Below are 14,785 nucleotides of genomic sequence, written 5' to 3' on the forward strand. Positions count from 1 at the left end.
ATCACTATTGTGTTTGTAGGGAGATCCCTCCCTCTTTCTTAAGTTGTAATAATGCTCATCTCAGCCGGCAAAATAAATTTTTGTAGCAACCTAGTTCCTGTTGATAACATAGTTTGCCTCCTAAGGAGTCAGAAGAAGGTTGCATCCCCATCCCACTCTCACCATCCCATTTAACCAATCGCTGCCATAGGATACCTGGGAACCAGAAAAATTTAATCATCTTTTATATGGACAAAAATGGAGCCATTTTTGTAAAATATGGAAAAACTTGTGAGCCATTTTGGGAGATGCGTTGGTACCTAGTCTACTCAAACCACCATCACCAAACTGATTTGAGATAGCAGAACTCTGCTGTTCCAGAAAGTCATCTGGTAAACTTCTCAGAGACCCCAGGGCTTAATATCCAGCCCTTCCCCACTAGCACCTGGGGGAGCTATTATCCCAATTCTTTTCAGGTGATCTGAAGTGAAAAGCCCCTACAGTCTTGGGGTAGCTGGTGAAGAAACAACTTGAGACACAGACCAGAAAACGATCTCATCCCCATCAGTCCTGAGACCTCTCCTAGCTACGAAAAATATCTTTCAATAAACCTCTAAAATCTATAAGTTTTACAAATGTGACCTGAATCTTTCTCCCCCTTTAATGGTTAGTTTATTCAAAATCACTCATTTAGAGGGAAATTGCCAATAAATGTATAAAGTAACATGAACAGGAGAATCTAATCAATCTTCTTCAATTACTTTCTATAGACCTAAAGAATGACCCTGACTCTTCTCAGAAAAGGACAGGACACCAAAATAAACCTCTGCCCTTTGCTAGAAACTCCAAACCATGGCCCCCATCCATGGGCATCTTTGAGGAGGGCAACCCTTCTCTTGGACAGCCCAACTTGTTTTCCCTGCCCTGTAGGATCTTTGAGGAGGGAGAGTCCGGTGCTACTTATTCTCATCACTTACAAGTGGTCTAACTTCTCAGTCCCTTTCCTCTTACACTGTTCTTACTGTTTTCACAGTAATTCATCTTGCAGCATGACTGAATCTACTTGGAAACTCACTCCTCTTGAGTACCCTCTGGCCTTGGGACCCCTCCCTCCCTCTTATTGGACAGTCTGGAAGGTGGACAGTAGACAGCTCTTCCCCACCCCATCCCAGATCTCCAGTTAAGGAGGGGGCCCAGTGCAGTCATCTCATTATTCCCTTCTATGAGGGACCCTCTCCCCATCCCCCCTTTCAGCTTCTTTTTATATGTTGTCTTCTCCCTGCTAGTTTGTGAGCTCCTTGAGCTCTTTTGCCTTTCTTTGTATCTCTAGCACCCTTAATAGGCATTTAATAAATGTTGCTTGATTGATTCTCCAAGACACAGTCCCCCTGCAGAAGTGAAAATATGGACCTCCCTCAGCTGCCCTTTCCCCCTCAACTCTCAACTCTTTCCCACCCTTTTCCTCCCTGAGGTTGTGAAGTTGTCACCTTGTCCCAGGTTTTTCAGACAACGGGCTCAACCAACTACCCTCAATGGAACCATCATTCATTTATCCATTCAACAAATATTTGAGTGCATATTATATGCATACTATGATAGGAATTGTTGGAGAGTTTTACAAAGAATATGTAAAGAGTTATGGTCTACTAGTGGAGATAAAACAGGGACAGAGAGAGCTATTTGTGTTAAATGTCATGAATGCTAGTATCATTTTATCCAGAATGCAAGGGCAGCTAGGTGGTACAGTGGATAGAGCATTGCAGTCAGGAAGATTTGAATTTAAATCTGACCTCAGATAACTAGCGGTATGATCCTGAGCAAGTAAGTCACTTATCCATGTCTGCTTCGGTTTTCTCATCTGTCAAACGAGCTGGAGAAGGAAATGGCAAACCACTCCATTATCTCTACCAAGAAAACCCCAAAGAGGGTCACAAAGAGTCAGACTCGACTAAACAACAAAATTCAGAACGCACTTGGGACGATACAGCTATCTTGTCCTCTCTAAGTCCTAGACAGAACTGGGAGAGTCACAAATTTTTTTGGAAACTGTGGAAACTTGTGTGGCTTTCTGGTCCTCACAGAAATTTTTAAAAAACCCAACAATATTGCAAATGCAATGACTGCTGCTCTAACTAGAAATAATACGTGGTCGTAAGCGTATAAGAGAGGTCTGAACGAGCGGCAATGTAAGATGCAGCTATGGGAACTTCAGGGAAGGCTTCAACAAAGTGGTATTTGAGATGGGCAGGGTAAGATAGGGTTTTAATGGAAAGCGATAGGGGACAGAGTAAATAAAGAGTTCCTGAGGGAAAACTGTGAGAGAAACATGCTGGAAGGCCAGGATAAATCGAATCCATTCACCTGATTACCACCTTCCTTGAGGGGGAGGGTGCAAAATGGGATAGCTATAGCTGAGGGCACTGAGGTTTGGAGAGCTCCCTTGGGAAGGTGGATTACAAGCGCGCACCGAGTCAAAGTCCAGGTGTTTATACCACGTCATGAAGCGTCTCACTAAAAAGAGATACCAGATGGACTTTATTTGGTGAGCCATGGGGAGCCGTAGAAAGCTTAAGAGCAGGAGAGGGACTGAGTGGCATACCCGCACCGCCCCCCGCAGAAGTCCACCGACCTTTCAAAATGTCTCCGCCAGGGATGACGTCAGGTCCGACCTGTCAATATCCCCCCCTCCCCCCACCTCCCGAGGGCTCATCCCCTCTCCCGGCAGCGGGATCTCAGGGGACTTATCCCTACCGCTTTCTTCCCACTTCGACTCCCTGCCCAGGCAGCTCCTTCTCCTCCCCTCCTGCCACCCCAGGATCTGTGGTGGGGTGCCGCCCATCCTCTCAGAGTGGGGAAGGAGGAAAAGGGGAGGGGGAGCAGAGACGAGCGCTCCGCCCCCTTCCCTGCCCATCAGACGGGGCACGCCTACTGTCGGTGGATTGGACGCCAGGGTTCCAGTCCACGCTCCGTACGAGGGAGCGGACGGGCCAATCAGAAGCTCTGAATGAGTATTTTACAAACTGAAAAGAAGTGGGTTGCCCTAGTTGGCCGCTGGGCTGGGAAGGAGCAGGGAGCGTGGCGTTGGTGCGGGCTTTTGGGCTGTGTTGTGGACAGGGGGAAGGGGGAGCAGAAGGCCGGGACCTTGGTCCTTCCCCACCCCAGGAGTGGTCATGACGACTACCAGTGGGGATCTGATGGACACTCCCCTGCAAACTGCCTTCTCCACCCCCAGCAGGATTCCCGTGTTGGCCCGGAAATGCCTGCTTCTTTCTGGTGGGGAGGACCAAGCCTCCGGCCAAGAGAATCGGGATCCCAAGGTGAGCTAGAGCCAGGCTGGTCCCCTGCGGGGGGCTGGGGTGGAGCGGGGAGGGAAGGAATGGAGGTGCAGAGAGGTTCCAATTTCTTCCCAGCGCTCACACTGAACCCCAAATTTCTGTTCTCTCCTTTCCCCTAGGGGATGATGATGCAGAAGAAGTTTGGTGCTCAGCTTCTCCAGAAAGACCTAGTCAGCCCTAGACACAAGCTGAAACAGCAGACTTCGGGCCGGAAGGGAAATCTTCGACCCCGGGCCCCACTGGAGGACATCAGCCCTGCCTCTGTGGGGCAAAATGTGGAGGCTGATCCTCCACCTAGGCCAGGTACTGCTTTAAGGTCAAGAAATACAGCTCTCTTGGCCGTTAACCACGACTTAGATGGAATAGAAGGGGCCAAAGTGAAGTCGACTAGGAGAGAAGCAAGACTAAGTGCCTGGAGGTTCTGTCCTTGGGCATCCCTATGATGGTAGTGTGGGACTAGTTTCACCTAGAGGCAATATACTTTCTCCCTTCTACCTTTCACTTACTGTCACTCCTTTCTATCACCTTTCTTCCTTCAGTGGACCCTGGAGATTTGGCCACTATGCTGTCAAGTATGGAGGTGACTAGTAGTGGTTACAGCTGCCAGAGTGGTCTGGCCCAAAGAGTGTTGATCCGGGGAAACCAAAATCAAAAAGGTGCCCTCTGTGGGAGACAGGTGAGTAGAGGGAATAAGGGATATCTGGGTAGAAAAAAAGGTCTCTAGCCTTGTGTTAACAGCAGCTGGTTCTGTTCTCAGACTATGAAACCTTTCTCTGGGGTCCTTAAGATCTCTACAGACATAATGGATTCTGTTCAGTTTTCTGGGTTTTCATGATTGAAATAGGGCCTGTGGGCCAGATCATGCATTCCCCAACATCTTCAAGTTCAAGGAATTTCCACAGTTCTGGTGGCCCAAAACAATCAGGTCTCAGGCTCCAAAGCAAAAGTTCCTGAGCTTTTTCTTTGTTACAGATCCCTTTGGCAGTCTGGTGAAGCCCCTTTTAGAATAATGATTTAAAATGTCTAAAATAAAATACATAAGATTACCAAAAAACCCAGTTCTATTGAAATAAAAGTGTAATATTTTTCCCCATCCAAGTTCATGGACCCCCTGAAATCTATTCATGGACCTGTTGATAGCTCATGGATCCCAAGTTAAGAACCCCTACTCTGGAGCCTTAATAAGCACTCAATAATGGTACCAGGTTCCAATCAGCATGTATTAAATACCTTCTATGTTCAAGGGACTATGCTAGATCTTCAGGATGTAAGAGGTAGTAAGTAGGATAAAATAAAATTATTCCTGGCTCTGTAGTCATGGAGGGTGGGGGGACAGCAAGGCCTCAAGGAGATGCAGTTCATCTAGAGAGGGATAGTGGTAAAGATTGCTGTACCTACAATCCATCTTACATGGAATATCTTCCTTCCTCATGGGTGCCTTTTAAAAGCCTTCAGCTAAGGCCCATATTCTGTACAACCTTCTTCTCACCTGCCCCCAAACCCACTCTTAAGATCAAGGCCTGTTTTTATTTTTCCTTTGTATCCACAGCACTTTGTGCATAGTAAAGACTTTGTAAATGTTGGATTGTTGTACTGAAAGGAATGGGTGTGAAGAGTTGCAGTGGAGTTTGAGATGAGACTTAGAGGTAGATGGTGGATTGCACTCTTACCCTTTACTATTCTGCTTTAGGTCCAGACCCCAGGACGTCATACCAGATTCAGTCATAGCAATCAAGAGTCAACAGAAAGAAACATCATCAGCCAGTAAGGAGTGGGTCTGGGTTCAGAGGGGCTTGTTCCACAGTAGGTACAGGGGCATGATCGGATACCTCACTGAAAAGAAATGACCTAACGTATGAGGCTACCCCTGGCCTTAACACTCAAATAAACAGAAGAACTTGAGGGAGGGGGAATATAAAAAACCTAGTTCAATATAACAGAGCTTTCACCATGGTGTTAGCTTCCTCAGACCCTTCCTGACCTTCCAGAGCAGGGATCACTAGTAACCCAGGATCTTGCTGATGTGTCATCAGAAATCCCCACCATTCCAAGTGGTCCTGGGGTGCACTGGACTATGTCAATAGTTGTACTTCACAGGGGGATAGTCCTGAGTTGACAGGTGGAGCATAATTCAACACTCCTGTTCCCTCTGATATCAGGACCCAGATGGGCAGTGATTCAGGACAGTCCTGGGCAAGAACAAGGCTACCAGGTGAGGTGAAAATGAGATAACTTATTACAGAAGTAGAATGGAATTATCAAAGCTTGGAGCCAAGAGGTATAAACTAGAGAGTACATGATCATGGGGATGCCTCTTTCTAACTAACATTCTTTCTGCCCTCAAGTACAGTTTTCCATAGGTACCATCTGAAAGTTTCCTACCCTACCAAGTGGATGTGATTATCACTATCACTCATCTCCCCACCCCTCAGGAAAATAACGGTCCCCAATTTAGCAAGCTACTTCTGAAATTTTGCCTATACATAGTCTTAACAGGTTACTCTTCAGTCATGTCTGACTCTTCCAGATCCCATTTAGGAGTTTCTTGGCAAATATACTGGAGTGGTTTGCCATTTCCTTCTCCAGCTCATTTTACAGATGAGGAAACTAAGGCAAACGGGGTTTAGTGATTTGCCTAGGGTCACACAACTAATATGTGTCTGAGACCAGATTTGAACTCAGGAAGATGAGTCTTTCTGACTTCAGGCCTGGCACTCTATCCATTTGACCACCTAGTTGCCTCATAACCTTAACACAGGTATACATTAAATACCAATTCCAATCCAGTTAGCATTTATTAAGCACTTACTATGTGCAAAGCACTATGCCAGACCTCTAGGGCAAGGAGGGGAGTTAGGGGGAAGGGGGATGGAAAGACAAAATGAAAAAGCACTGCTCTCAAGAAGCTTATGTTCTGCTGGTTAAATTGACATTTTCAGCTCACAGGGTTGAACCTGTTGTTGGTGTTCAGTAAATATTTGTTGAATCAGTTAATCTTCTGATCGTGCTGTTCTCCCCCCTAATGTCTTGCTCATCTTTCCAGATTCAGCTCAAATAGGACCAACCCTACAAAGCCTTCCCTGATTCTCCAGTCCCTAGCCAGAAGTGATTTCTCCCACTATCTGGCCTCATAGGACTTTATGCCCCTCTGTTAGACTTATCATTCTCATTTGAGTGTATGATCTAACCTTTCTTTGTTTTATTTGCTTTCACCTCCATGGTATCTAGCACAGTATATTGCATATAACAAATGTTTGAACGAGCGTTATCCTTTATATAGCTCACCAACCCCCAGGAGAGCCGAAAATCCCTGCCTTCTCCACAGTGCTGAATGGTTCCCAAAGTAGACTGGAAACTCACAGTCTCGCTCAGCAGGTACAACGTAAAGGAATACATGGTGCCCCTCTCCCCATGGTGAGATCAGCGTCCAGAGAGGACCTTAGAGAGTGGAGATAGAGGATATTTGGGAATGGGGGAGATAGGAAGTTCCAGCCTTTGAGAGAATCCCCCAGTAGCAGGTAGCACTGAGGATAAGAACAGGTGGGTAGGGTAGTATCAATATATTCAGAAGGGTATTACATGGTTCAGAGGTCTGGTCTGAAACAGAACAGATCCAGACCTTCCTAAAATGAAACTATCTCTGCCCCAACCTTCTAGTCTCTCTCCAGTGGATAAGTTAGCAGTAATCCATTTCTATTTACCATTTCTACAGTACCTTCAGGGTAATGTAAGGTATCAGCAAGGTAAATTGGTGTTTTCTGTCCCACTTTTCTTTGCCTTCTTCCCCCATAGGATAGTCCTACCTCCCCTTGGACCTCTTCTCTTCAGTTCACTCCTGGCCAGGTAGGCCATGCCTCGCCCTTTGGACTGGCCAGTCGTGTACCTGTCACCCGTCCACAAGCTCTGGTTTGTACATACGTGGGGTTAGGATTAAAGAAGTCACCCAAGTGTGAGTTGTCCAGCCTAACAAGTTCCAGTCACTTTCTGATTTCTTCACAGACCTCCTATTCTGTGGTACGTCATTTGGCTGTCTTCTCCAAGACTCCTCAGGCCACCCCTGCTTCAACTCCCAGGGTTCAGCAGGTAAGAGGGAGCAGGAAGTGGTGTGCATACTGCCAGAAAGAATGGAGACCTGGAGAACCAAAGCAGTGGGGCTTGTGTGGTTTGGCATCCCCTCTGCCTTTGTTCTAAATCTTCCTCCCGACTCGAGTTTGTGGGTCAGTGTGTTGATATTTCCTTGGTCATGTGTGATCAGCCTGTCTCTATGGTTTTGACTTGAGGAGGCTGCTTTTGCCCTGGGTGAGGAGCAGTACACTGCAGTGGATGGGAGTTGTTACTGACGTGAAGTCCAACCTCTATCTGACTCTGAACTTACTCCAAAGATCCCCTTCCAGCTTTTCTCACATGTACTCCTTACTTACCAAAGTTCTGGGTAAAGTGCCTTTTGGTTCTTCCTCAGAAGAAGCAAATCTTGGGGATCTTGTTTTGCCCTCTGTCTCTGCTCTCAGGCCTTTTCTTAGCAAACACAATTATTTGAGTACAAATGGGACCTGAGGGAGAGCTACTTAGGAGTTTTTTGCCTCAGAAAAATGCACTCCCTTCCTCCTTGGTCCCTTTTAACAGAGGACCCTGTCATTTTCCTAGAGTTTTGGATGTTGCAAGGATCCTAACTGCCTCTTTCTGCATCAGCTTGGCTTCCCAATTGTACCTTTCCCCCAGGAGCAGATTGTTGTCAAGCAGTTGTATGAAGAGAGCTGGGCAAGTCTGGAGGAGGAGCCTGAGAAACCCTCCCCCATAACTCCTCTCAACAGAATGTCCCTGGACCGGGGAAGACATGAGGCAGGCCCCCGGGATATAGGGGTAGTGACCTCATCCAACAGGATGTCCCTGGACCTGAGCAGACAAGAGGCGGACCCCAGAGATGTTGGGGCAGCAGTCTCATCAAGCAGGATGTCCCTGGAGCTGAGCAGACACGAGGTGGGTCTCAGGGACGTAGGTGTAGTAGCCCCATCCTTCAGGAGATTGTTACAGGAACTGAGCGGTCTAAAGACCATATGTGTGTTTTATTTACAGCGCATCAGTATCTTGAAGCATCTACTACAACAGGAGATAGAAGGGTTGGCTAAGGTAGAGGATGGCCACCAGAGTGGCATATCTCACCTTAAAATAACTGAGCCCAAGCTGGCTATGATTCCTTGTACCACGGAACCCTCAGACCATGGTTCTTCGCTTCCCAGCCTCCAAGGACCTAAGCAGCACCCCGATGTCAGGGAACCCATCTCCACTGGGGGCCCAGGAATTCAAGAACTCATACAGCAACCTAACGTTGGCATGTGCACCCCAGCTTCCACCAACCTGACCTTTGTTCAATGTCCTCTCTGTGGCAGCATTCCTCTCCATTCCCTTGACTCCCTAAGGAGTCCCATGGGAACTATAGGTAAGGAACCAGATATAAAGGGGGTGGGTAGGCAAAGGCTGTCTCCCCTGGATACCAAGGGAGGAATCCCTCCCTTCAATAGGAGGGAGCCCTTACCTTTTCTTCTCTGTCTCACCTTGACCTCATCCACTCTTCATTCAGGGCGTAGAAAGGGGAAAATCTCATACCAGAACATGTGCAATCTTGCTTGTGACCAATTTTACCTTCAGATTGAATAGTGAGAAAGATCTCTGCCTACTTCTCTCCATGCTTATTTCATTCAACCCCCTGCTCCTAGGTCCTGCTGTCCTAGCCCTATGCCAGCAACTAAATGCATGGCTGAAAGCCATCAGACTCCTCTATGAAGGCTGCCTGGATGACGAATGTGCGTTCTATACAGGACAAGGCATTCCTGGCCCGCAGAGGATCTGTAAGAATCCTGTGGCCACATGGCTGGAGAGGCAGGAGGCCATGGTAAACCTCACTTGGTGGTGGGGGTGGGGGAACTTGTCTAGCATTGTAGGCCCTTTCCCCAGTTAGACCCGAGAAAAGAAGACCTGGTGTGAGGGGGGTTCACCCTGAGTTTAAGAGGAGCCAGACTAACAGGATCTCTTCTCTTTCTAGGATTTTGTTCCAATCTCTTCTCCAGCTCCCTAGGACTATTCCAAACCTCCCTAGATGTCTTTCCTCCTTATTTATTATACATGGACTTTAAAAAAAACTTTCAATAAAATTTTATAATCGTAGTTTTCGCTTTTTTTCTTCTTTTTAGGGCAAAGGGAAGAGTAGTAGTTTGAGGTTGGGACTCCTTAACCTTGACATAAAGGTATAAAGGCAACTTTAGGCTGCTACTGTATCAATTGTCCACCAGATGGCACCACCAACCTTCTCTTAAGACCTTTGTACTTATTTCTTAGGACTTCCTTTTCTCCCCCCATGGCTATCCTGTGTGTTGAAGGCAGTCTTAGGGTCTCTGCCCTGCATCTGGTTATGTTTAAATTATCTACCCTTCTAGATGTCAGTGGTGTTCTCCCTGGGGGCAAATTCCCTCTCCCCAAACCCCATCCATCCCACTAGCACCTTCCCTTTATTGTGAATTTTCCTTTGACATTAGATGGGTATGTAGAGGCATCAGCCTCCAGCAAGGTTCTTAAACTTTTTGTGTATTATTGATGCCTTTGGCAGTCTGGCAGTAAAGCCTACAGATCCCATCTCAGAATAATGCTTTTAAGATGTATAAAATACATAAAATTACAAAGAAAAGCAATTAGGTTTAAATAAAAATTAATTTTTTTCTAAGCCAAGTTCATGGACTCTTTGGGAGTCCATGGACCCCAGGTTAAGAACTATTCTGGAGGAAGAACTGGAATCATATCCTGCTCATTCCCAAGTCAACAGCTATCTCCAACATAAGGCCTTACCCCACCTCCTAGAAGATGAGACTTAACGCCTGTGTCGAAAGCTAGTTTTTTCCTGGGCTCAGTATTTTCCCCAAGGTTCCATCCTTTTTCACCCCATAACCCTGTGCCCATTTCCCTAAAGTGGTTTGGACTCAGGGTGTGGTAGGGGTGTTTGGAGTCCTGAACAGCAGGCAGTATAGCTTTCTTTTCACTGTTCCTTCTCAGCCCAAGTCATACTCAACTATACATGTCCCAAACCTTATTTTTATTAGAAGAGAAAACAGTAACTGTAACCCTAGGGCTCATTCTAATTGTGGGATATGATAGGGATGGGGCTGCACAATTTGGGTTTAAAATGCCAGAAAATGCTCCTTCAGTTTACTGACCAAGGCTGAATTGAGTTGCATACAGACTGAAGAGAAGCTATCTCCAGCCTCTACCTTACAGAAACAGGGGAGTAAGTAGAGAGGGGAGAGAAAACCAGCATCCCAGCCCAAGGCTTAGCTGTAACTTTGGAACACTCCATGGAGTCCAGATCTTCTGCTCTGGATTCCCATTCCTGCCCCCAGATGCTGGTGTCCAGTAGCTGGTGCTTAGTTGTATATCACTATCTCCTTGTCTAATCGGTTGCCTTTCTCTCTGCCTGTCCTACCTTTTTATGGGGGAAAATCAGGCTCTGGACCCTTGACCTCCCTCCCAACCATGGCCAAACCATCTCCAGGACCTTTTTTTATGCCTCACCTAACATCACTGATCCTAGAGCCTACCTTTGTGCGACAATACTTCATTCAGTCCTCCTCCATTCCACAAGGATCACTCCCCAAATTATGCCCCTCTGCCACCCCGAGGCTTAGCTGGTCCCCTAGAAACTTTCAGTCTGTTGGTTTATATCTGGAGTTGGATAGAAAAGCAGGGACTGTGACTTGGCAGTCTAATTAAGCATAAGGAATAAGATGTGGGCATGGAACGACTGAGGATGGGACTCAGCCCTGATGGTTCAGAGAGGGTGGGGTCGGGAGAGGGCTCAGTCCGGGTAGATAATGAAGCCAGAGAAGGTACTGTACTTGTTGGTGTTCCCGCCGTGCACCTTGCCGCCATCCAGCTTGATGAACACCTCATCCCCCACGTCCAGGTGCAGGATGACGCTGTTGCTGGCGTAGTCGTAGTTCTGGTCCGCATCCTGAGCTATGGCACTGGCCCGGACCTGGGGTAAGGGGACCGATGTCGAGGACAATCTCAGAAGTCCGGGCTTCTGGCATTTGGCCCACCCTCCCCCTTCGTTTTCTGACGGATCGGTGGGCAACCTAAGGGGGTCTCAGTTTCCTCCTGTGGATCCCTGGGAACTCAGGCCCAGGCACTGTCTCCCATTCCTACTCCCCAAAGTCAACCACGCTGGGGGGAGGGGAAGGGCAGGCGGGAAAGTGCCCAGGACCCCGTAAGTCCCGGGGGCCACTGCAGTATCTGATTGGGTTGGCAGGCTCCCCTCCCTGTAACTTATCCTGGTCAATTCCTTTTCTCTTGAATTGATTCAGCTGATGGCCTAAGGAGCTAGAAGTTCGGGCTTCAGGTCTCTAACCAGCACTTTCTCTGCTAGGACCAGACAGGAAAGAATATATTCCATCTGACTGATCTCGCGAAATTTGAAAGTCTGCTTCTAGGGTTAAAAGCCTAGTGAAACAGACCAGGAGCGCCTTTCCTCTCTCTTTTCCGTCTCCACCGTAGCACCTCAAGCGTCTGATTGTCAACCACTCCTTCCCCCTTCCTACACACCCGCCTAGCATTTCTTTTCCAGTCCCGCAGGGGCTGGTTATTAATGCATTAATTATTCATCATTATTCTAATCACTATTTACCGTCCCCTGGGCAGCAGCCTGAGAGCCATCCGCCCAGAATACAGAATGGGCACCGCCCCAGTCCTGGTACACACACACACACACACACACACACACACACACACACACACACACACACACACATGCACGCACGCATGCACACACACACTTTTCCTCAGCTGTCAGCTGCTGGAAGCCCAGGGAAAAAGGGAGACCCAAAGAAACAGTCTCCAGTCGGTATGAATGGACGGAAAGACACACGGACACCAGGACAAACCATGGACAAACAGACCCTGAGACAGGGAAACGCTCAGCCACAAAACTATGAAGACAGTGGGACAGTAATATACGTGGACAGAGACAAGAAGACATAAGAACTGGAAAAGCAGACACGGGAACCCCAAACTCAGGAGCCATCAGGCATAGCCTGGGGTCGTCCCCCCGGATACGACTGCCCGACTGCTGCAGTTCTACAATCTCCCTTTATTTGGCCCTCTGTTTAGAGGAACACGTAGAAATCCTCTCCATCCAGAGTGCACTGGAGCCAGCTCAGCTTAGAGAGCTTAGCGACTTGCTCCTAGAACCACAGCGCAGGGCTCTCCTACTCTCTCTAGCTCAGGACTCCCTTAGCTACATTCTCTAGCGCCTCACCTCCTAGTCCTTGACCGTTGTCCCCCGTGGTATTCTGAGCAAAAGGAACCTAAGCTCCCGTTTCCCCAAATCAAAGGTAGCAGCCACAGGTACTGGCCACGGGGTTCCTCTTTGGACTTCCCACACCTCCTCTGCCCTTTTGGACTCACCCCCTTGGTATGAACCACGTAATACCAGGGTTCGATCGGATCTGGGCGAGTTCCAACAGGTGCAGGTGTGTCTGGGGACTATTCGAAAGCGTTCGAACGAGAGGGATGACGGGGGAGTCAGAACCTCCGACACCCGGATCGGTCGGGGTATATTTCTCAGTATATTTCTCTCCTTCATTCCTGTTATTCTGCCTCCGAATCTCGTTTCCTTTTCACCTCCTAGACTCTGCACTTTTATCCCACCTTGGGCTGCTGCCTCTGGGAAGCTCGAAAGTGGAAATTAAGAAAGGGAGTATACCTCTAGCCTCGGAGATTTGGGCAAAAAAGGATAGGGGATGAGGTGGGGCGGGGTAAGGTGGTGGAGTGAAGTTGTTTGCGTTTGAAAAACAAGACTTTTTCTTCAAAATCAGAGCCGAATCTCGTGCGAGACGCAAACTGGAGCCCACCTGCCTGCCCACGGACGTCTGCGGGAACTCTAGGGGAGAACAGGGTCGGGAGCTTGGAGCTGTAATCGAAGAGACTCCAAGGAGATGCGGATAGATGAGAACCCAGGTAGTTTTGAATAAGCAAAGTGTTGGAGACTGCACGGACACCTCGCGGGATGTTGGGTCTTGGGGTCGGCAGAAGAGGAGGGGAGGTGGAAGGAGTCTAGATGAGGGAAAAGGGGCCCGGCCCAAAGTCGCTAAGACAAGAACCGGATTGGGCAGAGAGACTCAACGGGCTGGAGACCCCTCTCTTCTGCCTGGGATCCAGTCCAAGGCCTGTAGAGTGTGTATGCTGGGGGGGTGGGGAGTAAAGGAATGGGGAGAGAAGCTATCTCAAGCAGGGAGACTGGAAGTGTCTATCCTGAGGAGCTTCAAGCTAGGATGGTGGAAATAGGGGTGGGGCGGGCAAGTCAGAGACATTGGGCAGTCGACTGGGGACGGGGCCCTCACCTGCCCGTTCTTCATCAGATCTGCCCACATGCTGGTGCCGTCGCCGCCGCGCATCAGCACGTGGTAGGCAAAGAAGTATACACCCGGCATGGGACAGGTGAACTTGCCACTGGCCGCCTCGTATGCGTTGCCTACGTTGGTCACCACGTCGTCGAAGCGCAGTACCTCGTAGCCCTCATGAGGCCGACGCAGCCCAGCGTAGAAGGCTATCCGCGGAGAGTAGGCAGCGGGCACTGCGCCTCCGGGGCCTGGGCCTGGGGGTCCAGGGGGACCTTGCCTGCCGGGTTCTCCTGGGGGACCTCTAGGGCCCTGTGGACCAGGCGGTCCACGCAGCCCAGCCTTGCCCCTCCGGCCAGTCTCACCTTTGGCTCCTGGGGGAAATGGAGGCGCAGAAGCGGGTGACCCGTCGGGATCTGGGCCCCGGGGCCCGTGCGGGTCGCAAACCATGCGGCAGCGGCCCAGCATCTCGTAGTGCGCGGGCCCGCGGGAGCTGTGCACGAGCAGCGGGATGGCCACAAGTAGCAGCAGCACCATGGCCACCCCGACGGCCGCGCCCACCACCCGCTTGCGGCGGTTTAGGCGGGATGCGGCCAGGGCCAAAAGGTCCTCCTCGCTCTTGGGCGCAATGGTTGCGGCGACTGCTACCCTGGATTCTCCTCGAGCAACAGCAATAGGGTCTGGGGCAGTATCAGAGCCTGGACCGGAACTATCCCACCCGACGGTTTTGTCTGGCCTCTTGCCCCTGCAGGTTCCAGCAACAGTGGTTGCGATCCAGAAGTGTCTCTTAAAGCAACTGCCAACCGACTTGGTACCGGGGCAGCCCCCGACGGCTCGGTGCCCACGGACCTAGGGACCCTGCGTCCTTAATTCGCCCTGAATACTCTACTCTCACGGATCCCAGATACCTGGGTCACGGGTTCCTCGAACGGTGTGTTTCTCACGAATCCCGGACTCCTGGGTTCCCGAATCCCTTGACGGCTCGGTCCTAAACCAGGCGGGGGCTTCTCCCCGCAGGCCGGGCGCCCCGGGCTCTGCGCTTCGGGAGGCACGAACCTTATGCGAACTCTTCATAGGGCTCAGCTCTCTGGC

At 49.4% G+C, this 14,785-nt stretch overlaps 2 protein-coding genes across 3 annotated transcripts; one reads left to right on the plus strand and one right to left on the minus strand.

Moving 5' to 3' along the window:
• The first annotated feature begins 2,927 nt into the window (after positions 1-2,927).
• Positions 2,928-9,476, plus strand: TROAP (trophinin associated protein). 2 transcript variants are annotated; one of them, XM_072654583.1, is made up of 12 exons: positions 2,928-3,296; positions 3,434-3,617; positions 3,854-3,990; positions 5,005-5,078; positions 5,474-5,526; positions 6,595-6,689; positions 7,107-7,220; positions 7,314-7,397; positions 8,034-8,291; positions 8,388-8,751; positions 9,029-9,204; positions 9,355-9,476. In XM_072654583.1, exons 1-12 carry the CDS (start codon positions 3,150-3,152, stop codon positions 9,385-9,387), a joined length of 1,719 nt encoding a protein of 572 aa, XP_072510684.1. In that variant the 5' UTR covers positions 2,928-3,149; the 3' UTR covers positions 9,388-9,476. The 2 variants fall into 2 exon arrangements, with proteins under 2 accessions (XP_072510684.1, XP_072510683.1); XM_072654582.1 differs by having other exon boundaries at positions 2,984-3,296; positions 7,107-7,397.
• Positions 9,477-10,374: 898 nt separating this feature from the next.
• C1QL4 (complement C1q like 4) lies at positions 10,375-14,537 on the minus strand. Its single transcript, XM_072654584.1, has 2 exons — positions 13,697-14,537; positions 10,375-11,334 (listed from the first exon to the last, which is right to left on the minus strand). The coding sequence occupies exons 1-2, from the start codon at positions 14,228-14,230 to the stop codon at positions 11,155-11,157; spliced, it is 714 nt and encodes a 237-aa protein (XP_072510685.1). The 5' UTR covers positions 14,231-14,537; the 3' UTR covers positions 10,375-11,154.
• Between the last annotated feature and the right edge of the window lie 248 nt (positions 14,538-14,785).

The sequence above is a fragment of the Notamacropus eugenii genome, chromosome 3 (genome assembly GCF_028372415.1).
Source record: "Notamacropus eugenii isolate mMacEug1 chromosome 3, mMacEug1.pri_v2, whole genome shotgun sequence".
Lineage (NCBI taxonomy): Eukaryota > Metazoa > Chordata > Mammalia > Diprotodontia > Macropodidae > Notamacropus > Notamacropus eugenii.

Coding starts and splice junctions, on each gene's coding strand:
- TROAP (XM_072654582.1), top strand. CDS start 3,150: ATGACGACTACCAGTGGGGATCTGATGGACACTCCCCTGCAAACTGCC. Junction 3,297..3,433: donor AAGAGAATCGGGATCCCAAG/GTGAGCTAGAGC, acceptor CCTTTCCCCTAG/GGGATGATGATGCAGAAGAA. Junction 5,527..6,594: donor GGCAAGAACAAGGCTACCAG/GTGAGGTGAAAA, acceptor TCCTTTATATAG/CTCACCAACCCCCAGGAGAG.
- C1QL4 (XM_072654584.1), bottom strand. CDS start 14,230: ATGGTGCTGCTGCTACTTGTGGCCATCCCGCTGCTCGTGCACAGCTCC. Junction 11,335..13,696: donor ATCTGATGAAGAACGGGCAG/GTGAGGGCCCCG, acceptor CCCTTACCCCAG/GTCCGGGCCAGTGCCATAGC.